Raw genomic sequence first — 26,768 nt, forward strand, 5'->3', positions numbered from 1 at the left:
AAGCGAAAAAAGTGGTCCAACTAAAACATTCATATTTCTTTACGTACTACACGAATATGTAATAAAAAATGGGGGTTCCTATCTTAAAAAACGCAGTTGATATCCGTTTGACGTATGGCAGCGCCATCTAGCGGGCCAACCATAGCGCAATCTGGTTTCCCCCTTCAAGCTAGACGAGTTTCGTTCTTTGTAGTTTTTTCGTTTGATGCTTATTTCGTGATATATTTGACCCGGTCACTATCAATGGACCACCCTGTATACATAATTAGATTTGGTCAGTATCAATGGACGGCCCTGTATATGCAGGTGCCGACGCCTATAATTTCGACGCTCTGTAGCGTCACCGGATGACGTTTCCGAATACGGATTTCTAACCTCATTTTGTTCCTCAAGACACCTTCTGCAACCCCTCGAAGTTGTAGGTGTAATTTTGAAGCTCGCTGCATGTACACTGAGTTGACGAAAGTCACGTGACACCTCCTAACATCGTGTCGGACCTCCTTTTTCCCGGCGTAGTGCAGCAGTTCGATGTGGCAGGGACTGAGCAAGTTGCTAGAAGTCCCCTGCAGAAATATTGAGGCATGCTTCCTCTATCGCATTCCATAATTTCGGAAGTGTTGCCGATGCAGGCTTTTGTGCACCAACTGACGTCTCGATTATCTCCCATAAATATTCGATGCCGGGCAGCTGGGTACAAAATCAGTGACTCGAATTGTCCAGAGTGTTCTTCAAACCAGTCGCGGAAAACTGCGGCTTGGTAACACGGCGCATTATCATCCATAAAAATTCTTTCCTTGTTTGGGAACACGAACTCCGTGGATGGCTGCAAACGGTCTCCTTGCAGCAGAAAATAACCGTTTCCAGTCAGTAATAACCGGATGCAGTCTGTTCCATGTAAGCGCAGCCCACGCCATTATGGATCCACCAGCAGCTTGCACAGTGCCCTGTTGACAACTCTGGTCGCGCTGGCTTCTTTGGGTGTCTGCCACATTCTTCAGAGTAGCCCTTGCTACCTACGTCCTCAATTATTTGCTGGATGTATTCCAGTCGCTGCCTTCCTCTACAGTTTTTCAGTTTTTGCCCTCTACAGCTCTCTCTAGTACCGAGGAAATCATTCCCTCATGTCTTAGCAGATGTCCTATCATCCTGTCCATTCTCCTTATCAGTGTTTTCCACATATTCCTTTCGTCTCCGATTCTGCGTAGAACTTCCTCATTCCTTACCTTACCAGCCCACCTAATTTTCAACATTCGTCCATAGCACAACATCTCAAATGCTTCGATTCTCTTATCTTACTCATTCCTTACCTTATCAGTCCGTCTAATTTTCAACATTCGTCTGTAGCAACTCATATCAAACGCTTCGATTATCTTCTGTTCCTTTTTGCCATAGTCCATGTTACACTATCATACAATGCTGTAACCCAGACGTACATTCTCAGAAATTTCTTCCTCAAATTAAGGCGGATATTTGATATTAGTACACTTCTCTTGGCCAGGAATGCCTTTTTTTGCCATAGCTAGTCTGCTTTTGATAGCATCCTTGCTCCGTCCGTCATTGATTATTTTACTGCCTAGGTAGCAGAATTCCTTAACTTCATCTACTTCGTGACCATCAATCCTGAAGTTAAGTTTCTCGCTGTTCTCATTTCTACTACTTCTCATTACCTTCGTCTTTCTTCGATTTACTCTCAATCCATACTGCGTACTCATTAGACTATTTATTCGCTCAGCAGATCATATAATTCTTCTTCACTTTCACTCAGGATAGCAATGTCATCACAGAATCGTATCATTGATATCCTTTCACCTTGAATTTTAATTCCACTCCTAAACGTTTCTTTTATTTCCGTAATTCCTTCCTCGATGTGCAGATTGAAGAGTAGGGGAGAAAGGCTACATCCCTGTCTTACACCCTTTTCAACACGAGCACTTCGTTCTTGGTCGTCCACTTTTATTATTCCCTCTTGGCTATTATACGTATTGTGCATGATCCGTCTCTCCCTATAGCACATCCCTACGTTTCTCAGAGTTTCGAACATCTTGCACCATTTTACATTGTCGAACGCTTTTTCCAGGTCGACAAATCCTATGAAAGTGTCTTGATTTTTCTTTAGCCTTGCTTCCATTATCAACCGCGACGTCAGAATTGCCTCTCCCCTGGCTCTACCTTTCCTGAAGCCAAACTGATGGTCATGTAGCGCATCCTCAATTTTCTTTTCCATTCTTCTGTATATTATTCTTGTAATCAACTTGCATGAATGAGCTGTTAGGCTCATTGTGCGATAATTCTCGCACTTGTCAGCTCTTGCCGGCTTCGGAATTGTGTGGATGATGCTTTTCCGAAAGTCAGATGTTATGTCGCCAGACTCATTCATTCTACAGGCCGACATGAATAGCCTTTTTGCTGCCACTTCTCCCGATGATTTTTGAAATTCTGATGGAATGTTATCTATCCCTTCTGCCTTATTTAACATTAAGCCCTCCAAAGCGCTTTTAAATTCAAATTCGAATACTGGACCCCCTATCTCTTCTAAATCGACTCCTGTTTCTTCTTTTATCACACCAGACAAATCTTCCCCCTCCTAGAGGCTTTCAGTGTATTCTTTCCACATATCCGCTCTCTCCTCTGCATTTAACAGTGGATTTTCCATTGCACTCTTAATGTTACCACCCTTGCTTTTGATGTCACCGAAGATAGTTTTGACTTTCCCTGCAAGCTGAGTCTGTCCTTCCGACAATCATTTCTTTTTCGATGTCTTCACATTTTTCCTGCAGCCATTTCGTCTTAGCTTCCCTGCACTTCTTATTTATTTCATTCCTCAGCGACTTGTATTTCTGTATTCCTGATTTTCCCGGAACATGTTTGTAGTTCCTCCTTTCATCAATCAACTGAAGTATTTCTTCTGTTACCCATGGTTTCTTCGCAGCTATCTTCTTTGTACTTATGTTTTCCTTCCCAACTTCTGTGATGGCCTTTTTAGAGATGTCCATTCCTCTTCAACTGTACTGCCTACTAAGCTATTCTTTATTGCTGTATCTATAATCTTAGAGAACTTCAAGCGTATCTCGTGATTCGTTAGTACTTCCGTATCCCACTTGTTTGCGTATTGATTCTTCCTGACTAATGTCTTGAACTTCAGCCTACTCTTCATCACTACTATATTGTGATCTGAGTCTATATCTGCTCCTGGGTACGCCTTATAATCCACTATCTGATTTGGGAATTTCTGTCTGACCATGATGTAATCTAAATGAATTCTTCCCGTATCTCCCGGCCTTTTGCAAGTATATCTCCTCCTCTTGTGATTCTTGAAGAGGGTATTCTTTATAACTGGCTGAAACTTTTTACGGAACTCAATTTGTCTTTCTCCTCTCTCATTCCTTGTCCCAAGCCCATATTCTCCTATAACCTCTTACTCTACTCCTTCCCGTACAACTGAATTACAGTCCCCCATAACTATTAGATTTTCATTCTCCTTTACATACTACACTCCTGGAAATTGAAATAAGAACACCTTGAATTCATTGTCCCAGGAAGGGGAAACTTTATTGACACATTCCTGGGGTCAGATACATCACATGATCACACTGACAGAACCACAGGCACATAGACACAGGCAACAGAGCATGCACAATGTCGGCACTAGTACAGTGTATATCCACCTTTCGCAGCAATGCAGGCTGCTATTCTCCCATGGAGACGATCGTAGAGATGCTGGATGTAGTCCTGTGGAACGGCTTGCCATGCCATTTCCACCTGGCGCCTCAGTTGGACCAGCGTTCGTGCTGGGCGTGCAGACCGCGTGAGACGACGCTTCATCCAGTCCCAAACATGCTCAATGGGGGACAGATCCGGAGATCTTGCTGGCCAGGGTAGTTGACTTACACCTTCTAGAGCACGTTGGGTGGCACGGGATACATGCGGACGTGCATTGTCCTGTTGGAACAGCAAGTTCCCTTGCCGGTCTAGGAATGGTAGAACGATGGGTTCGATGACGGTTTGGATGAACCGTGCAGTATTCAGTGTGCCCTCGACGATCACCAGTGGTGTACGGCCAGTGTAGGAGATCGCTCCCCACACCATGATGCCGGGTGTTGGCCCTGTGTGCCTCGGTCGTATGCAGTCCTGATTGTGGCGCTCACCTGCACGGCGCCAAACACGCATACGACCATCATTGGCACCAAGGCAGAAGCGACTCTCATCGCTGAAGACGACACGTCTCCATTCGTCCCTCCATTCACGCCTGGTGTGTCCGCTGTGCCGTGCGTGTGATCATTGCTTGTACAGCCCTCTCGCAGTGTCCGGAGCAAGTATGGTGGGTCTGACACACCGGTGTCAATGTGTTCTTTTTTCCATTTCCAGGAGTGTATTTATTCACAACCGGTTTCGATCGCTGGTCATCTTCACAGTGGAAAAATTAACCATAAAAGACGCCGTAGCTGACTGGCAAACGCCAGAAAAAGATTCTCCACGCCATAATACCGGCTTAAGAAAACCGAAAGCATTGAAAACATGAAACCATGTAGCAGCAGTAAGTCCACAGGAATAATATATTAAAAAGTCCGCCTCAGTTGCGAACATTTTGTGGTCTTTATCCAGGTTTCCGCTAGATTAATCTAGCCTTCTTCAGAAGTATAAAATTACTATCAAATGCCAGAGTAAGGCACAGTAAACAAAACAAATTATATGGCTCTGACCACTATGGGGGATAACTTCTGAGGTCATTAGCCCCCTAGAACTAGTTGAACCTAACTAACCTAAGGACATCACACACATCCATGCCCGAGGCAGGATTCGAACCTGCGACCGTAGCGGTATCGCGGTTCCAGACTGCAGCGCCTAGAACCGCACGGCCACTTCGGCCGGCATAAAAAATTAAAGAACTGACATGGTGAGAACGTGGCTGTGTACAATTAATATAGTCTCATTCTTACAGAGAAGAAGACAGCAACCAGCCACTATTAATATTGCTATTTATTTAAGTAAATAGCGCCCTAACCGGTTTCGAACTGTCAAGTTCATCATCAGACGGCTGTTCACAAGGTTTGCAAGATACCCTTCACATAATCGTAAACTGACGACGATTATGTAAAGGGTATCTTGCAAACCTTGTGAACAGCCGTCTGATGATGAACTTGACAGTTCGAAACCGGTTAGGGCGCTATTTACTTAAATAAATAGCAGTATTTATAGTGGCTGGTTGCTGTCTTCATCTTTGTAAGGATCAACCTACATTAAAAATTAAAGCAGTGCAAGGGTCAGTGCCAACGTAGTTGCCGCTGGCAACCGACCGCGTGTGAAGTGATGCCGGCACTAGACTTCAGTTAAGAAGTTTTAATTCGACATGGTACCACGGTACTGTAGATTTTAATTTTTAATGTTTACTGTTCCTTACTCTGGCATTATAGTAATTTTATGCTTCTGAAGAAGGCAAGATTAATCTAACCGAAACCTGAGTAAAGACCAGAAAATTTTCGCAACTGAGGCGGACTTTTCAATATATTAGTCTATCACAGTTGCTGACGGGGCTGCAATATGCTAAAAATTCTAAAGTCGACAGCACCTTGCTCGGTCGCTATAACATCCAGTAGGTTAACACACAAGACGCAGCATGTATGACATGTGAAGTTGCCACAACATTTTTCCACTGTGAAGATGATCAGTGATGGAAGCCGGTTGTGAATAAATAAACTACTGGCCATTAAAATTGCTACACCAAGAAGAAATACAGATGATAATTGGGTATTCACTGGACAAATATATGATACTGAAACTGAAATGTGATTACACTTACACGCAATTTGGGTGCATAAATCCTGAGAAATCAGTATCCAGAACAACCACCTCTGGCCGTAATAACGGCCTTGATACGCCTGGGCATTGAGTCAAACAGAGCTTGGATGGCGTGTACAGGTACAGCTGCCGATGCAACTCCAACACGATACCACAGTTCATTAAGAGTAGTCACCGGCGTATTGTGACGAGCCAGTTGCTCGGCCACCATTGACCAGACGTTTTCAGTTGGTGAGAGATCTGGAGAATGTGCTGGCCAGGGCAGCAGTCGAACATTTTCTGTATCCAGAAAGGCCCGTACAGGACCTGCAACATGCGGTAGTGCATTATCCTGCTGAAATGTAGGGTTTCGCAGGGATCGAATGAAGGGTAGAACCACGGGTCGTAACACGTCTGAAATGTAACGTTTACTGTTCAAAGTGCCGTCAATCCGAACAAGAGGTGACCGAGATGTGTAACCGATGGCACCCCGAACCATCACGCCGGGTGATGCGACAGTATGGCGATGACGAATAAACGCTTCCAATGTGCGTTCACCGCGATGTCGCCTAACATGGATGCGACCATCATGATGTAAACAGAACCTGGATTTATCCGAAAAAATGACGTTTTGCCATTCGTGCACCCAGGTTCGTCGTTGAGTACACCATCGCAGGCACTCCTGTCTGTGATGCAGCGTCAAGGGTAATCGCAGCCACGGTCTGCGAGCTGATAGGCCATGCTGCTGCAAACGTCGTCGAACTGTTCGTGCAGATGGTTGTTGTCTTGCAAACGTCTCCATCTGTTGAGTCAGGGATCGAAACGTCGCTGCACGATCCGTTACAGCCATGCGGATAAGATGCCTATCATCTCGACTGCTAGTGATACGAGGCCGTTGGGATCCAGCACGGCGTTCCGTATTACCCTCCTGAACCCACCGATTCCGTATTGTGCTAACAGTCATTGGATCTCGACCAACGCGAGCAGCAATGTCGCGATACGATAAACCGCAATCGTGATAGGCTACAATCCGACCTTTATCAAAGTCGGAAACGTGATGGTACGCATTTCTCCTCCTTACACGAGGCATTACAACAACGTTTCACCAGGCAACGCCGGTCAACTGCTGTTTGTGTATGAGAAATCGGCTGGAAACTTTCCTCGTGTCAACACGTTGTAGGTGTCGCCACCGGCGCCACCCTTGTGTGAATGCTCTGAAAAGCTAATCTTTTGCATATCACAGCATCTTCTTCCTGGCGGTTAAATTTCGCGTCTGGAGGACGTCATCTTCGTGGTGTAGGAATTTCAATGCCCAGTAGTGTATATTTGTAAGACTGCGCAGTGTCTATCATGGATTTCTCCAAGCAAATTCACTCACCTTGGACAAAAATACAAGTATGTGCTTTGCGCTGAGACATTCACTTGGTGCCGCGAAGTTTGTGAGAGTCCCCAGCAGATGGTAGTACTGGTCTTCCATTGTCCACAGTGCTCTAGCAGGTTCTTCCTAGCTTCCTCTACTCACGGTCCTTTGAGTCCCTACATGACGTACGGTATTTCTGTCGGAACCGACACTTTCTGTGTGAGGCCTATAAACGTCGCTCTCTGACCCTTGCAGGGACGACGCTGCCGTGGGCAGGAAGTACCTGGTGTTCCAGCCGACGCCCCCCATGAGCAGCTACCTCGTCGCCTTCGTCGTGTCGCAGTTCACAGAGGTGGCGGACGAGCTGGGCGGCGTCTGGGCCCGCCAGCAGGTGCTTCAGGACGGGCAGTACGCGGCCAGCGTCACCAAGCCCATCATCGACACCATGGAGCGGCTGGTCAACGTCCCCTACGAGACAGAAACCATCGACAAGCTGGACAACGTGGCCATCCCGGACTTCAGCGCCGGCGCCATGGAGAACTGGGGCCTCGCCACATACAGGTAATGACGACCTTCAGTGGCCTGCAGGCTGGGAAACGTCCGCCACCGTGGCGCTCGACGTCAGCAGGTTTGTAACACTCAGCAGAGTCCGTGCACAATTACGTGGTGAGCAGGACACAAGCGGGCAGCGTGGTAGTGGTGGGGGTTACGGGCAGGCGCTGAAGGGGAAATGCCGAGTGCTGGAGGGGGGAGGGGGGAGTGCCGTTCTAATACTGTGAAGCCACTCCACGCCCACAGCTGCATGGTGACCATTCAAAAAAGTCTGTCACCTCTGGTTGGCATCTAAAGAGAATTCCGCTGAATGTGCAACAAAAGTAGAGATTTATTTTCAATTGACTTGTGAAATGAAACTTCCTGGTATTTAAAACTGTGTGCCCGACCGAGACTCGAACTCGGCACCTTTGCCTTTCGCAGGCAAGTGCTCTACCATCTGAGCTACCGAAGCACGACTCACGCCCAGTACTCAGAGCTTTACTTCTGCCAGTATCTCGTCTCCTACCTTCCAAACTTTACAGAAGCTCTCCTGCGATCTTGCAGAACTAGCACTCCTGAAAGAAGTTTTAATCTACCAGGAAGTTTCATATCAGCGCACACTCCGCTGCAGAGTGAAAATCTCATTCTGGAAACATCCGCCAAGCTGTGGCTAAGCCATGTCTCCGCAGTATCCTTTCTTTCAGGAGTGCTAGTTCTGCAAGGTTCGCACTAGAGCTGGAGAGCACTCCGATGTAAGTTATATTACTGATGTTAATCAATTAATAAGCCCCTCACACAGAAAACACAACATTTCTTTAGGAAGTGGCGCTACCTGTAGCTCGACATATGCGAGCAGCCCATAGTGGCTCGCTATCCACGCATTTTACTTCAAAATTGTGGCTAAAGCTTTGTCGCTTAATATTTTTTTATACCTGACATGTAAGTACTGGTGCTTTTTGTACTGTTGATCAATTTTCAGTCTTCAAACTGTATTTCTAAGTTTTTACATAAACAAAATGTTACCATGTCTGCTGCTGTCAAATAAAACTTTGCCTGTTAGTTCACGTACTAAATACTGTTCATCTTAACGTCCAGCTGCCTGTATTTTAAATGTTAAGTAGCCTACTTATATTTCTGGCTACTAGATGGCACTCTTGGTGTAATTTTCACCTGCCCGCACATATTAACGCGGGCGCCTCAGTGTGTTGCTACCTGTGGGCTTATATGTATGAGCAGCCCATAGTGTAACCCCTTCCACATATTCTTTTTTAAATTTTTGTCGCTGAAGCCCTCCTCGGTTGATATCTACGAGGGTCACTCCAAAAGACATACACACTATTTTTTTTTAAATCCATTTTTTATTCTACATGTTTGAAAGTTGTACGGTGTGTAGATACGTCCTTTAGGAACAATATTTTAATTTCTCCACATCATTTACATCCCTCTCAACTGCCTTACGCAATGTTGGAACCAGCGCCTGTATACCCGCACGGTAAAATTCTGGACCAACGTACTGGAGCCACTGTTTGGCAGCGTGCACATCATCAAACCTTGTTCCACGAAGAGTGTCTTTCAGTTTCCCAAAGAGATGATAGTCACATGGAGCCAGGTCAGGACTGTAAGGCGGGTGTTTCAGTGTTGACCATCCGAGTTTTGTGATCGCTTCCATAGTTTTTTGACTGACATGTGGCCGTTAATTGTCGTGCAACAGCAAAACATCCTGATTTTGCCGATGTGTTCGAACACGACTCAGTCGAGCTTGAAGTTTCTTCAGTATCGTCACATACGCATCAGAATTTATGGTGGTTCCAACTTGGCACGATGTCCACAAGCAAGAGTCCTTCGGAATCGAAAAACACTGTAGCCATAACTTTTCCAGCAGAAGGTGTGGTTTTGAATTTTTTTTCTTTGGGTGAGTTTGCATGATGCCACTCCATTGATTGCCTCCTCGTCTCTGGTGAAAAATGATGGAACCATATTTCATCACCTGTCACAATTCCTCCAAGAAATTCATCTCCACCATTCTCGTACTGTTCCAAAAGTTCGCTGCATACAGTTTTTCTTGCTTCTTAGTGAGCCTCTGTCAACATCCTGGGAACCCACCTGGCACAAACCTTTTTTAACACCAACACTTTCAGTATTCTGCAAACACTTCCTTCCCCTATCCCAACGTAGCGTGACAATTCGTTCACTGTGATGCGTCTGTCAGCAGTCACCAATTCGTTAACTCTCTGCACATTGGAGTGTGTGCAGTACGAGGCCTGCCGCTGCGAGGACAATCCTCAAGCTTTCATCACGTAACCTTCTTGCCCACCGACTAACTGTACTGCGATCGACAGCAGCATCTCCATACACCTTTTTCAACCTCTTGTGGATATTTCCCACTGTCTCGTTTTCACAGCACAGGAATTCTATGACAGCACATTGCTTCTGACGAATGTCAAGTGTGGCAGCCATGCTGAAGACATGATGTGACGGCGCCACTCACGGAAACAGGTTGAACTAAGTTTGAAAACAAGCGGGAAGGATGTATCTACACACTGTAAAACTTTCACATATACAGAATGAAAATTGTATTTTTACAAAAATAATGTGCATTTCTTTTGGAGTGACCCTCGTATGTTATACGTGACATGTAAGTACTGTTTCTTTCCTGTACCGTTAGTCAGTACTTAGACTTTTGCATAAAATGTTCTCCCATAATTTTGCATTTATGTTATAGGCCAATTTGAGTATTTAATTTCTTTTGAAGACACGCATAGAAGTGTCGAAACCTGATCAAATGCTTAAATTTTGTGACCAAGGGCTGTAATTGCTTTAGTTTATAAACGGTCGCTGACTACGCAGCCATGTTTAGAACTTTATCACGTGCAGGATGTGGGTTCAGTTGCCAGTAATGGCACGCACCTCGTCATCAGTCTTGGGGCTGACTCTGAGGATGGCTGGACGGTACGCGGCCGAAATATCAGTTTAAGAAGTGATACACTGGAGCGCCAATGAAACTAGTATAGGCATGCATACTCAAATACAGGGATGTTAAATAGGCAGAATACGCGCTGCGGTAGGCAGCTCCTATATAAGACAACAAATGTCTGGCGCAGTTATTAGATGGTTTACTGCTGCTACAATGGCACTTTATCAAGATTTAAATGAGGTTGAACGTGGTTTTATAGTCTGTCCACGAGCGATGGGACACAGCATCTCCGAGGTAGCGATGAAGTGGGGATTTTCCCATACGACCATTTCATGGGTGTACCGTCAGTATCAGGAATCCGGTAAAACATCAAATCTCCGACGAAGTGCAGTCCTTCCGTTGATTGATGCAGATTTCAATGCCGGGCCATTAGCAAGTGTCAGCCTACGAACCATTGAGCAAAACATCATCGATATCGGCTTTCAGAGCAGAAGACTCACTCGTGTACCCTTGATGACTGCACGACACAAAGCTTTAACCTTCGCCTGGGCCCGTTAACACCGACGTTATAACTGGAAACATGTTGCCTGGTCGAATGAGTTTCAAATTGTATCAATCAGATGGAGGTGTACGTGTATGGACACAACCTGATGACTCCATAGACTCTGCATGTCAGCAGGGGACTGTCGAAGCTCGTTGTGGCACCGCAATGGTGTGGGGCGTGTGCAGTTGGAGTGCTATCGGACCCCTGATACGTCTAGATACGACTCTGACAGTCGAGACATGCGTAAGCACCCCGCCTGATCACCTGCATCCTTTCATGTCCATTGTGCATTCCGACGGACTGGACAATTTCAGGAGGACAATGCGTCACCCCAAACGTCCAGAATTGCTACAGAGTGGCTCCAGCAACACTCTTCTGAGTTTAAGCACTTCTGTTGGCCACCATACTCCCCAGACAGGAACATTATTGAGCATATCTGGGATGCCTTGCAACGTGCTGTTCAGATGCCCTGAGGGATTCGTGGTGTCAGTTCCCTCCATCACTACTTCAGACATTAGTCGAGCTGATGCCACGTCGTGTTGCGGCACTTTTGCGTGCTCGCGGGGGCCCTACACGATATTAGTTTCTTTGGCTCTTCAGCGTATTCGCTCGGCTGAATGCCCGAAACTGCGTGGGTTATTCTTTACGCCGCGAGTAGTTGAAAATGCACATCTGGTGACCGTACGTTTCCAGAGAGCGGCTGATCCTGTGGGCGGACCAGGTGTCCGACGAGAACGACAAGCAGAGAATCGCGACGGTGATCGCGCACGAGCTGGCGCACCAGTGGTTCGGCGACCTGGTCAGCCCGCGCTGGTGGGACGTCATCTGGATCAACGAGGGCTTCGCCACCTTCTTCGAGTACTTCGCGACGCAAGAGGTGAGTCTTCAGCGCCACTAGTTATACAGCCTCCAGGGCTGTTCAGAGGTGGCAGGACAAAGTTTGATTCTCAAAAAGTACACACATTTTTATGTAGATCAGAGTGCTACCTTACCTGATCCAAGGATGGGTCAAACCACAGTCCAACACGTCCACTCACGAGACACATTGTTTTTGTTTATTGTATTTGATGTCTCTTCGTACTATCTACATCTACACCTAATTGCACTGATGAAAAAAAATAGTCCACCCTTTTAGAGGTTTCCAATTAACTCAAGATTTACTGTCGCAACAGGGAATGTGGAGTGCATAAATTGATTACATTTACAGATACGAGGGCCGTTCAGAAAGTAACTTCCGGTTGATTTAAAAAAATACACCAAGTTAAATAAAAATATCTTAATATATACATCTTACAACTACATCTTTGCACTATTTTTCTACATAGTCTCCATAGCGATTGAGGCACTTATCGTATCTCTTCACAAGCTTTGAAATTCCTTCTGCATAAAAATCACCCGCTTGTGCCTGGAGCCAGCCTGTGACCACATCTTTGAGCTCTTCGTCGTCATCAAACCGCTGTGACCCGAGCCATTTCTTCAAATGCATGAAGAGGTGATAATCACTTGGCGCCAGGTCTGGGCTGTAAGGTGGATGGTTGATAACGTCCCACTTGAAGGACTCAAGAAGGGCCGTTGTTCTGCGAGCAGAGTGAGGACGGGCGTTATCGTGCAAAAAAACGATACCGGAAGTCAGCATACCACGGCATTTGTTCTGTATAGCCCGTCGTAACTTTTTTATTGTTTCACAGTACACGTCTTGATTAATGGTCGTACCACGTCCCATGAATTCAACCAACAACAGCCCTTTGGCATCCCAAAACACCGTTGCCATCAGTTTTCTGGCAGAAAAATCTTGCGAGGCTTTTCTTGGTTTGGTAGGCGAATTTGAATGTGCCCACATCTTTGATTGTTCTTTTGTCTCGGGGTTCACGTACTTAATCCAGGTTTCGTCACCGGTCACGATTCTGTTTAACAATGGTTCTCCTTCGTCCTCATAACGTGACAGAAAGTCTAATGCAGAGGCCATTCTTTGAGTTTTGTGGTGGTCGGTAAGAATTTCGGGCACCCATCGTGCACAGAACTTACGGTAACCCAATCTTGCTGTCACTATCTCGTACAAGAGAGTCTTAGAAATCTGTGGAAAACCAGTAGACAACTCCGACATTGAGAAACGTCGATTTTCACGAACTTTTGCATCAACTGTCTGAACGAGTTCGTCAGTCACCAATGATGGTCTACCACTCCTCTCTTCATCATGAACGTTTTCTCGTCCACTTTTAAATAAACGTATCCATTCACGGACAACTCCTTCACTCATAACTCTTGGTCCGTACACGGCACAAAGCTCACGATGAATAGCTGCTGCAGAATATCCTTTGGCTGTAAAAAAACCTTATGACAGCACGCACTTCACATTTGGCGGGGTTTTCTATTGCAGCACACATTTCAAACTGCCACAAAAACTAAACTAGCGCAGCTACGACGTTCACTCGACCACGGCTTGATGCCGACTGTCCTGTTGAGTGCGTGAACGCACAGATGGCGTCGCTACTCCCCCCACAACCCGCACTGTGACCAATCGGAGGTTACTTTCTGAACCGCCCTCGTAAATAGCAGAAGCGATTCTGAGGTACCAGATATCGATATGTGCTGAGACAGTCATATTAGTAAGTGACCCGCCAGGGTAGCCGAGAGCGCTAATGTGCTGCTTCCTGGACTCGGGTAGGCACGCCGTCCCTGGATCGAATCCCCCCGGCAGATTAACTACGAGCGCCGGTCAGCCTAGATGTGGTTTTTAGGCGGTTTTCCACATCCCTCTAGGTGAAAACTGGGATGGTCCCCATGTTCCGCCTCAGTTCCACAGCTCGCAGACATCTGAACACGCTCGCACTATTCCATGGATTCCACTCGACGCAGACAGCTGGGGTACACTAATTCCGTCCCGGGGGGTACAGGAGGGGCATCCGGCCACTCCTTAAACATCAACATGCCAAGTCCGATTAACGATGGCTGGCCCTGCGTAACTGCGGGACAAGGCTCAAGCGATAGATAGACTCATATTAGTAAGTGGTGTAGTCTAAATGCGTGGCAACGCAGGTGCTGACTCCGGCATCCAGTCGATCGCTTAGATGGCGAATTCCGTCATGAGGTACACTGTGCCACGCCTTGTCCAACTGCTAATGTAGTTCTGTAAGAGCTGTTAGTTGGCGAGTCGCAGGCATCACTTTTCGTCCCATCGCGTGCCACACGTGCTCGATTGAAGACAAGTCTGGAGATAGTGCTAGCCGTGGATGTTGCTGCACATCTTGCGGAATACATTGAGTTTCATGGGCAGTGTGCAGGGGGGCATTATCATGTCAGAACAACACCTCACCTTCCGAGAGCGGGCGTAACAACATTCTGCACGTACCGAGCGCAGGATAGCGCCCGTTCCAGAAATACCAAACGTGTTAGAGAGTTGTAGTTTATCGCACCGCAGATCGCAAGGCCCCGGGTGGGGCCAGTGTGTATTCGACGAATGCACCAGGACTATGACACATGCGCAAGCGACTGTAACTTGCGTACAGGCAGAGTCTGCTTTCAGAACAGATCACGGCACACCAATCCATCTTCCAAGTGACCCTCTGATGCCACAGTCTAGCTGTGCATGTCGATGTTGTGGAGTGGGTGTGCGTTCCCATAGTTTCACCGCTAATATCCGGTTCGCAGCAGTTTGTGTTGACACGTCTGCACTCACAAGCTGTCTTACCCGTGCTGCGGCAGCTGTACGGTCTGCGACTGCTGCCCTTACAATACAACGACCATGACGGTCGTCTGTACTGTGTGGACATCCAGAACTTTGCAGGTATGGGGATGTTAACGCAATCACTGACATCAACATCGTTGCACAACTGATGCAGCACGTTGTGTGGCAGTTCTCCGGAAGGACTGTCCTGCTACTCGAAATGCCACAATTTGGTCCCTTTCAAACTGACTCAGTTAGCTGAAGAAAGGACGAGTTTGTCTCCACAGCATGGTTCCCTGCTTGCCTCACCCATTTGCACCATACTGAACCTTCTCGCTGTGGACATTCCATATTAAAGGTGAAACGCCTGGTTAAATCCGCAGGCCAGAACAGGCAGTTGGAATTGTGGAAAGGGGCCAAAAATGATCCGCTGTCAGTTACGCTCGAACACATATAACTTTATTTAGTTGCCCAAACGTTACAGCGCAAATTTCCGAGCTTGACTATGGGCTGAATATGTCACACAGTCTTATGGCTTAAGGGCACAACCTCTTTAATTTTTAAAATGGCTAAAGTCCCATGATTTGAAATACAACTACAACAAAGTTTCAAAAGGCAGAATGCGCAAGGTTTTATCCTTAAATAATATTTGAAATGAAGCTGAAGGCCCAAACAATCTAAGACTTGACAAGTAAGAAATTTTAATTTTAAAACGACGGAAGGCCCATTATTTAAAAACACAACCACAGTAAATGTTCAAAGGCAGAAGGCCCAAAGCTTTATCCAGAAAAAAAAAATTAAATGAGGCTGAAGGCCCAAACAGTGCAAGAGTTAACAAGTAAGAAATTTTCAATTTTAAAACGGCTGAAGGCCCATTATTTAAAACCCAACTAAAAGCATACAAATTCAAAGCATCAGCTACGAGCCATTAAAATACACAATCAAACACCAATAAGAAAAGGCAGTACAGCCAGCGGCGCTCAGAAGTTTCCGGGGGTCGGTCTGCACTTGAAATGTTAACATTTGCTTATGGGAACAGGTAGTCGGCCTAACTATATCCGATCCGCCAGGAACCCAAACAAGAGACAGTCAGCGGACCCACCGACAAGACGACTTGCTTTCCACCCGACCAGTACAGAAGGAACTCTACAGCCAAAACGTAAAAGGCGTAACCACCCACAAGCAAGTACGTATAAGCTGTCAAATCTACACACACTTGTTGGAAAGGACACTTACTGAATTTTGCGTCAGCGGCCAGGGCAGGTAACCGGAACGCTAACGGCTACAAGGCGGAAAATTCCGCTGATGAACTTGGACTTCAAATAACCGAAATACAGTTAAACTCTACTGGATGGTGGCCTGACCTTCGCCAACTCGATCACTCGCTGTTGCTCACGGAAATACCCCCCCCCCCCCCCCCCCAAACAGCGAACCATGGAAGCCAACGGCACAATGTGAACTGACTGGCTTCGCTAATTAAATCACCTCTCAATTCTGATGTCCCGGGTCGGTGAACCACGAACCCCATAGCAATCGGAACGGCTCCCACACACTCCGGCACTGCGTAGAGACGGCCAGCGAGCGCGGTCCACTGCGCCACGCGGAGATTTCCTGGCTGATCCACACCAACCGCCCGACTCACTGCCAGTAGGCTGACAACATATTAAAACAAGTTGCCAATGGTGGAAATGACACCAACTGCACACATAGTTTGACAATCACTTGCATGAAGACTTGAACGACACTAAGCAGTGGCTGTGCAATCACGAAGAGAAATCGGGAGTCGATACACACACACAGCCAACCCATAACCGATCGGCGAGTCAAATCACGTCGTCCGGTAGGACGACCGAGCGACGAAGATCGTCCCTCGCTCAAGTAATGTGTGGCGGCAACTGTCGGACGAGCCGTGGACATCCGGGCCTCACTGCTGCTCCATCTGGCTGAATTAGTGCTGCGTTCCAACTCTCCGGCTGGGAGGTTGGAACTGCACTCCTGGCATGTTCCAACTCACTCCACGAGACGACCACCAGGAAGTAATAGCAGTCCAGCAAAGATAACACGTGAGGGCTATATCGATAGGCGCTGCTGCTGCCTCTCACGGGCATACCATGCAGCAACACAGTGACAACAGATATTGAAACTAACATAACGAGGTGGCAGCATGCAGAAAAAAGGATGTAAAATAAGAGATGGCACCAGCGCGAGCCACGCACTGCACAGATGGCGCTCTGGCAGCTGTTCCACTACGCTATTGCTGGACGACGTTGAAACCATTATCAGTACATTTACTATCTCCGAACCCATTATCAGTACATTTACTATCCCCGAAACCATTATCAGTATATTTACTATCCCCAAAACCATTATCAGTACATTTACTATCCCCGAAACCATTATCAGTACATTTACTATCCCCGAAACCATTATCAGTACATTTACTATCCCCGAAACCATTATCAGTACATCTACCATCTCCGAAACCATTATCAGTACATTTACTGTCCCTGAAATCATTATCAGTACATTTACTATCCTTAAAACCATTATCAGTACATTTACTATCCCTGAAACCATTATCAGTACATTTACTATCCCCAAAACCATTATCAGTACATTTACTATCCCCGAAACCATTATCAGTACATTTACTGTCCCTGAAACCATTACCAGTACATTTACTATCCCCGAAACCATTATCAGCACATTTACTATCCCCAAAACCATTATCAGTACATTTACTATCCCCAAAACCATTATCAGTACGTTTACTGTCCCTGAAACCATTATCAGTACATTTACTATCCCCGAAACCATTATCAGCACATTTACTATCCCCAAAACCATTATCAGTACATTTACTATCCCCGAAACCATTATCAATACATTTACTATCCCGAAAACGATTATCCGTACATTTAATATCTCGCAGGTGGTATACGCCATCATTTTCAGATGTACTAATTTTTTTCCAGCAGTCTGCTTACACTGTAAAGTGCATCGAAGAGGGTACTTCCGTCTTACCGTTCACATTCTGTATGAATATGTGGGGAGCACGATCGCTTAAGTGCCTCCTTGCATTCTGTAACTAGTTACACTTCTTCAGCTTCTCGTAGCGTATTTCATGACTAAATATATCATAGGTGGATGGTCGGACATTAGTATCCGATGGACACAATACTTCAGCAAGTGATCACGTTGCCATCGTCGAGCTGATGACGTTACCACTTTAGGGTCTGCGTGGTGCTTTTTTTGCCCTTCATCCGTCCCCCATCCCTCTGATTTGCCAGTCTGTCCAAAGTCCACACCCAGCATCTCCTCCCTTATTCCTCCTGACGTCTCGTTGACCTATTCTAGATTCATATCCTAGATCCACGCGTGCTGGTAGCACATATCCTGTTCCTCCACCTCGCCTCAAAATCAGTTCGTTGTGGGAACCAAACTGACTGTGGGTCCTGAGACCTTGCGAAAGAGTGTGACCATTCTTTAATGAGACAGTCCCAGAAGTTGCATGTCTCTGTCAGAAAATCAGTATGGCCGTAATCCCTTCTACATGATTTCGATAGGTAGTGTTTCGCGACTACTGACTTGTTAGGCTCATACACTTTGGTATGTCATTGACGCCCTTGGAAATACTCTTCGACAGTATGCAGTGTCTGACCTTTACGTCCTGCCTCAATGGCGAGATATCCAATAGACTGTAGTCTGAGGTCATCTCTGACACTACCAAGCAGTGCCCGTGGTTTTGATTTTCTTCACAATCCCTGTAGAGTAAAATGTAGGAGGTTGCATCACATGCCTAGGTTCCTCATTTGATACTGGCTCTTGAAATTTTGTACGCAGTCTTTCGCGAAATAATTGCGACCTAAGAGCAAGTGTCTGCCATTTCTGGTCTTTCAGAATCTCGGTGAATCTCGCCTATAGGTCGGACAGACCTGTGATCGTGCTCCCCTTATTTGTGCATATTCAATATCCCCTGTTAGTCCTACCTGGTGCGGCACCCACACAACTGATCAATATTCCAAGTTGGGTCAGATGGGTGTTTCGTATTCAGTCTTCTTCGCAGGCAGATTTCATTTTCCCGCTATCCTGCTAATGAACCAAAATCTGTTTCAGATGATCCTGTGTCTGTGTAATCATCCCATTTTAAAATCCAACATTTATTACACCTAGATGTTTATATGAGTCTGCTGGTTCCAAATGTGACTCACTGATATTGTACTCATGGGAAACATTTTGAATTATGTGAAACGCAAAATTTTACATTTTTGAACATTTGAAGCAAGTTTCCAGTTATTGTACAACATCTTACTATAATCTATGTGAATATTTGTACAGCTTTTCCAAATAATACCTCACAACTACATAATCTGAAATTAGTCTGACATTACTGTTATGTCGTCTGCCAGTTATGTATATGGTGGCGTATGCTGGTGGGTTGTTTGTAGTGTCGTGCCCTTCACTCTGTGCCCGTCATTTGTACCTGAGAGCACTTATCTCTCGGAACATACACCGTGGCAAACTGCACTTTAATCACCCTTACGGTTTTGGACCACTCGATTTGATACGTGGGGTCAGAGAACAGACACTGACAGAAGGCATGAGAGGTGTAGTTAACAGCCAACTGTCATAGGCAAGTCGACAAACGAGGTAGAGACATCTCTGCAACACGACCAGTCTGATTCGAACTCCATTGCATCCATGAGGAGTGGATGACAACGAGTGGAACTCTAGGTATGTCAGTAGCTGCATCTGGTCAGTTAGGACTCTCAGTCCTCGTGCACTGTACATATGCTTGGAACCTGCTCCCCTGTGGCCCCTTGCAGCCACTGGTTGGCTGTCTACACTAGTAACTGTTGGCAACCGAGGCCGCAGTATACTGGCTTCAGCAGTGGGTCGGTCTTCAACGTGGCTCTCCATCGACACAGTTTGACAGTTTCTAGTCTAGGCCATCAACAGAAAGTAATCCTCTTGAAAATATCAAAATCTTCGACCATGGATTGTGTGCGAAATAGCTGAGAATATGCTGCACTCTAGCCTCAATAGAAGTCTGGTCTGTACACTGTCTCTTCATTCTCTATACAGTTAAACGAATCAGTACAGTTCGTCATGGACACTGGTTGACAGTGTCCACACCCTATCAGTGGTAAAACGTGCTACTCTTTGGAGTGAGTGTATAGAAAATAGGTAAGAATCTGGGGGTGGTCTAGCCTCAACAGTGGGTAAGTCACTCCATCTGTGGGACTACCTTTTCACTCATTGTGCAGTTAAAAGTAACATGGCAATTCTGTGATTTCCTGTGGGTAGTTTTCATTCCTGGCCAATGATCGAAAGTGAACTGTTTTGAAGGACTGACCCTTCAGACAAAGATTGTATGTGGACTGTCTGAGAACCTGGTGAATTATTGTTGCAGCGTTTGGTATGGACAGCCGGTGGTGCACTATCTTCACGCAGTATGGTTCCTTCTGAGCCCTGGTCAATGTTCTCCACCCAGTGGTACAGACTGTTCCCATTCTTTAACAGACTAAATTTTTGGGGATCATTTTTGGAGATGGTGTTTGATGCTGTTGGTAGATACAGTGTGTTAACTGTAAGACGGCAGAGTTGTGAGGGGAGTGCGGGGAGAGGAGGAAGCATGCTTTGGCTGGCGAGGGGGACGACCCGATGGGGGGGGGGGGAGGGACAAGGCACGCCTACCAGTTGCAGTGCTGGCACTACAAATTGCGCGTCATGCTCACACGAAAGCAGACGAAAGGCTTGCAAGTAAAACTCGCTTTAAATGTTGTTCGTAAACGAAACTGAAATCGTCCTGTACATTAAAATCTATCTATCTATATATATATATATATATATATATATATATATATATATATATATATATATATATATATATATATATATATAAATGAATGTATGTGTGTTTGTCTACTATGCGCTCACAAACCATTCATCCGATTGCAATGAAACTCCGAACCCCCTAAAAGCATAATGGACAATGTTTCAACAATTATGTCAGTGTAGCATGCGTAGCGCAATTGATTAGGTAAAGGCTTGTCAAGCAGAGGACCCAGGTTCGATTCCCACTGTTCGCAATTTCTTTTTGATTTTATTTCATTCCCTGCAATGTTAAACTATTAATTATAAAATTTAAATATACTTAAGGTCATATAGTATAAAGTAACTATCAATCTCTATATATAAAAATGAATGTATGTATGTCTGCCCTCTGTGCGTTCCCAAACCATTCATCCGATTCCGATGAAATTTTTATGATTTATTGTCCGTACGCCCACGAAGGTTCCTAGCCGAAAAAAAAGAAATAAGACACATTCTTGAGGAGATATGATGCCATAAACAATGAGATGCTACCGCGGGAAAATGCCCAGATTTATGCATCCACTATTTGAGAATGAGAGCACTTAGCGGCTAGCAACAAACGTTACATACAATTTCAAACCTTTACGAAAATTTTTCTTGCTGACACCCCTCACAAAATAATGAAAGGAAAAAAGGTTGTCGCTTACTACATTTTCTCAGTACATACCGTAAATCTGCCGCAGTAGGCATGACGTTTTAATGTATTAGTTCGTCACTATTAACTCTAATCGCAACACATTTCCCATACAGTATCCACATATATCAGTAAATGCGCCGGCAAATTTATGTCTCTTTACGACATATAATTCAGGAGATATGACGTGGTAAACATCGAGATGCGTGAAAAAGTGCCGCGTCAGACATGACGTTTTGTTCTATTATTTCTTCACTACTAACACTATTCGCAACACGTTTCGCAAACGTGTTAAAAAAAGTATATAAAACCACGGGCGTATTCCTAAAAAACTCCCGAGATGGGCCAGCAACTGCCTCTTCACTCATTTTGATAATGTTTAGTACAACTTCACAATAAAAACACGCAGAACAGTACAGCGCAAAACAATAACGAAGCAGACGATAATGGCTACCTTGTACAACACAGTCAGCTACGTAATGTTGGCAGCAGTCGAAACTGCGTGCCTACCGAAGCCTCCAGACGATTACCGACTTCTACCGATTCAGGACTAGGGAGAGGTCTGCCATCTAAAAGTTTACACAGTGTACTCTCAGACTCCCTGCTAAATGACAGAAAAGTGTTTGATTGTCTCATGGGTCTTGAGCTACCAGATACATTGTGGTGCAAATTGGGGCCCCTCTTACAATGCAAAAAAAAAAAAAAAAACCTTGGTAGCATTACCCATAGACACTTGAATGATCAGACACACTACCAGACTTTGTCACTGCTTCTGAACTGTGTTGACACTGGGCTACCCGTCTCGTTTAGTGGTGTTATGCATCAGTGATTGAGGCTTGACGACTTGTGTCTCGGTCTGACAGGTGGAGACCGACTGGAAGCTGGACGAGCAGTTTGTGGTGACGTACGTGCACACCGGGCTCTCGTCTGACTCCTCCAGCTCTTCACAGGCACTCACCGCTCCTGCGGGCAGCCCGTCTGAGGTGATGGCCCGCTTCAACAACATCGCCTACAACAAGGGTAAGTCACCGTGGTGCAATGCTTCCGATTCGTTATCACACAGCTGTAAGCTGTTTTGCAGTACTGTGTATCTGTAGATGTAGATCCAATCTCGATGACCCCATGGGAGTCATAGTTGGCGATGCCATTGGGTCAACGTGGGAACACATGGACTTCGTTTGCAACAGAGCGACATTTCTCAAAAATGTGGACTGAATCATTTGTGCCTGCACCAGCATCGTTCTCAGTCGTTAGCTCTGCCAGACACCGCCGCCTGTACCGCTTTATGCAGTGGACAATTCTGACCTCCACATGCTGTGATGAGGCATCGGACACCTTGTCAGCCACCCCTCATCGACCTCCACAGATCCTCACTGTGGCACCACGTGAACAGCTGACCAGGTTCGCAGTTTGTGAGATGCTCGTTCCCAGGCATGACAATATGGCCTTCGTCACAGTCGTCTGTGTCAGTGGATTTCCCCATCTGCGGCCTGTACTGTTGGTGGAATAAATGCCCATTTATCTGTGACCCGCTTATGTACACAGCCCTTTCAGCTGAAGGTGACCACCGCCTATGTTCGATATCAAAATGCAATAGCCAATACAGGTGCAGGTGGCATTAGCAGCAGTGGAGTATATATAGGGTGTTTGAGTAAGAGTGTCCAAAAATTTAACAGGACATAGAGGATGCTCCACAGATTAATTTGAGGTAGGGAACCTGGGGTCAGAGAAGCCAGATTCAGGAGATAATAGGAATAAAATCACCTTACTGTGTACTCTTTTATACAGTTAACTGCAAATACCACCACGGACACCATGGACAAACCATTTGCACTGTATCTTACAAAATGTGCTGCAACTTACAGCAGTCAACGTCAGTGCAAGTATGACACTGGTGAACAAGGCTCTGAAGCACCCTCGTGCGTCAAATCGCATCACAGGCAGATACTGTTCTGTCAACTAATGCCATTTCTATATCCACTGGGGTCTCGTACACAAGTGACTTTAGATATCCCCACAGGAAATAATGAAGGGGTTCAGGTCAGGTGACCTCGCAGGCCATGACATACGATCTCCCCTTCCAATCCAGCGACCAAGAAATACAGCAATGAGAAGGTTGTGGACATTTACCTTGAAGAGAGGCGGTGTACCGTACCGTCAAGGTGTATCCATATCCTCTCACGAAGAGTCGAGGGTACGTTCTCCAGCAATTCAGGTAGAACTGTTTGCACAAATCTCAAGTACAGGTGGCCTTTCAGATGGCCAGGTAGAGGATGTGGCCCAATCAGATTGTCACCTACAACTCCAGCCCAGATATTCACAGCAAGACGTACTTGATATTGCGATTCTAATACGGCTTGAGGGTTCTCCTCATCCCACACATGGCTATTCCTGTTGTTCTAAATACTTATGCATAAGTGAAGTAGAGAAAACCTTGCATCATGACTTCCTAGTAATCAGACTCGTCGTCCTTAATTCCTTGCAGGAAATAAAAAGCGTACAAGCAAATAAACAGCAGAGTACTTTTAAATTTGTGCTTATGTTAGTTGTAAGGATCTGGAAAACAACAATGGAAGACAAAGCAGTAGAGAAGTTTACTTCTATATCTCCTTAAGCTGCCTTCTCTGACCCCAGGTTCCCTATGTCAAATTCTTCAGTGGAGAATTTTCTACATCCTGTTACATTTATGCTCGCTCTTACGGAAAGACCCTGTATGAAGCGTGCCGGGGGGGCGCGGAAAAAACGCAGTCGTTGTCCAAATGCGGAAATAGAGCGACTTATCTGCCGTACAAAACCGCACGGTCATTGGCTTTTGCACAAGGGGTGGAAACATTCGAGAAACCGGTAACCTTATAGACTGTTCACATGCTGCTGTGGTTAAAGGATCAGTGCATGGCAAAATGGCACCATTCAAAACCGTCACTGAAGCAGTTGGGGTGCACCGGGGCTGTACATCACAGGGGTGAAAGGCGGCTGTGGACATGTGTACAGGCGAACAGACGTGCAACTTCATAAAAGACATCACATTTACGGCAGTATCTGTAACATTTCTTTATTTCAGGATTGCAATTTCGACCTTAGGCCATTATCAAGTGAAGCTGAAAATACAGAAGGTTTTCAAACTATTTAATAAAATCGTTGTGTATCTTCATATTCTGCCGATCACACAGGATAATAATGAAATTGCGTGAGCATGTTACTTACATGTTATGGCTATTAGGCCATGTCAATATAAAATGAGCTGATACATTTATAAGTCTTTTTTTTCTTTGTTGTGGTTTCATTCCCCTGCCCATGCGGCACAATCCGCCGCTCTTCAGCCGAGTGACATGGCAACTAAAACAAGAATAAAATGCTACATATATGAGGCGATAAAAAAGGGGAACATAAAACAGAGCAAGGGGAAATAATGGAGGTAAAAATACACTGACAGGGAGACGTTCATGGGGGGACAGTTAAAAAAGTCACCATAAAGTTAAAAAACACAGTTGGCGAGTCTTAAAACACAAAGAAGACACTGAATGCACATGCACAGGTTAAAAGTCGGCCATAGTATTAAAAACACTCCGGAACAACACACTTAAGACCCACTTGGAGCACACACGGTGAAGTACAAAACTGCCAGGTGGGACCTGCCGGGGGAGAGGTCGGAAAAGGAGGGGAGAGCAAGGGGCAGCAGGGGAGAGGCGGGATACACGTGGGGCGGGAGATGAAGAAGGGCAGGAGGGAGTGCAGAGACACTGAAAGGGGGCCCAAGAGAGGGGGGAGGGAGTAGGAGGGGGAAGCCGCTCAGGAGGAGGGAGGGGGAGGAGAGGGAGCGCTGAGGAGGAGGCAGGAAGATGGGGTTAGAGTTGGTAGGAAGGGTAGATGTCAGGGCGAAGCTCATCATCCGGGAGGGGTAGACGGTGGAAGGAGGAGGAGAGTGTGGAGATGGAGAGAGGGTGGGACACAGTGGTACACATTTATGTGTCGTTGTCATTGCTATTAAATACATTGGTGACGCTGTTACATACTGCAAGCACACACATCCGTATGTCATAGAACAACATAGTCTGTAGACATGTTCGTAGGACTAAACAGCAGCGGCAGATTACTGTTTACAGGCTACTGGTAGCCGTTTTGGCGCGTAAACGGATTACAGATATTGTTTTGCTCTGTGTTGAGCGCCATTGCCGTCCAGTGACTGTACTAGGAAGCATAGAGTGTGCCCTCGTTGTGCCACTGTAATATCTTACATAACCTATTTGTAATACATCGTACACAAAATACACGGAGATTGATCACCGTTTTACTTACATAAAGGATATACATCGTTACATCGTTACTTGTAGGTATTCTTATGTTGCCCACTCATTACAGTTAAATTTGTATAGGTTATTTATTTTGTCGTGGTTTATTGTATTAATTTAGCATAACCAGAATCACAGGGGCGGTGATACACTTTCCAAATGAGCGGCACGCTCTCACAGGGCCACCCCCATTGAATTAAAATACAGCTGGCGTGACATTTCGCCAACTTTACATAAATAATAAGCACACGAATGGAGAGAAGTCTTCCGAAGTAAGAATGATTTCAGGTGTTCCGCAGGGGAGTGTCGTAGGACCGTTGATATTCACAATATACACTCCTGGAAATGGAAAAAAGAACACATTGACACCGGTGTGTCAGACCCACCATACTTGCTCCGGACACTGCGAGAGGGCTGTACAAGCAATGGTCACACGCACGGCACAGCGGACACACCAGGAACCGCGGTGTTGGCCGTCGAATGGCGCTAGCTGCGCAGCATTTGTGCACCGCCGCCGTCAGTGTCAGCCAGTTTGCCGTGGCATACGGAGCTCCATCGCAGTCTTTAACACTGGTAGCATGCCGCGACAGCGTGGACGTGAACCGTATGTGCAGTTGACGGACTTTGAGCGAGGGCGTATAGTGGGCATGCGGGAGGCCGGGTGGACGTACCGCCGAATTGCTCAACACGTGGGGCGTGAGGTCTCCACAGCACATCTTTGTTGTCGCCAGTGGTCGGCGGAAGGTGCACGTGCCCGTCGACCTGGGACCGGACCGCAGCGACGCACGGATGCACGCCAAGACCGTAGGATCCTACGCAGTGCCGTAGGGGACCGCACCGCCACTTCCCAGCAAATTAGGGACACTGTTGCTCCTGGGGTATCGGCGAGGACCATTCGCAATCGTCTCCATGAAGCTGGGCTACGGTCCCGCACACCGTTAGGCCGTCTTCCGCCCACGCCCCAACATCGTGCAGCCCGCCTCCAGTGGTGTCGCGACAGGCGTGAATGGAGGGACGAATGGAGACGTGTCGTCTTCAGCGATGAGAGTCGCTTCTGCCTTGGTGCCAATGGTGGTCGTATGCGTGTTTGGCGCCGTGCAGGTGAGCGCCACAATCAGGACTGCATACGACCGAGGCACACAGGGCCAACACCCGGCATCATGGTGTGGGGAGCGAT

At 46.2% G+C, this 26,768-nt stretch overlaps 1 protein-coding gene across 1 annotated transcript in view; it reads left to right on the forward strand.

The window, feature by feature from the left end:
- The window catches only part of LOC126428348 (aminopeptidase N-like), a 173,594-nt gene that overhangs the window by 92,039 nt on the left and 54,787 nt on the right, over positions 1-26,768 (forward strand). Inside the window, exons 6-8 of the mRNA XM_050090280.1 lie at positions 7,391-7,696; positions 11,821-12,004; positions 22,166-22,322. Coding sequence (XP_049946237.1) covers positions 7,391-7,696; positions 11,821-12,004; positions 22,166-22,322 — 647 coding nt within the window. The remainder of the gene's footprint in view (positions 1-7,390; positions 7,697-11,820; positions 12,005-22,165; positions 22,323-26,768) is intronic.

The sequence above is a fragment of the Schistocerca serialis genome, chromosome 12, assembly GCF_023864345.2.
Source record: "Schistocerca serialis cubense isolate TAMUIC-IGC-003099 chromosome 12, iqSchSeri2.2, whole genome shotgun sequence".
Lineage (NCBI taxonomy): Eukaryota > Metazoa > Arthropoda > Insecta > Orthoptera > Acrididae > Schistocerca > Schistocerca serialis.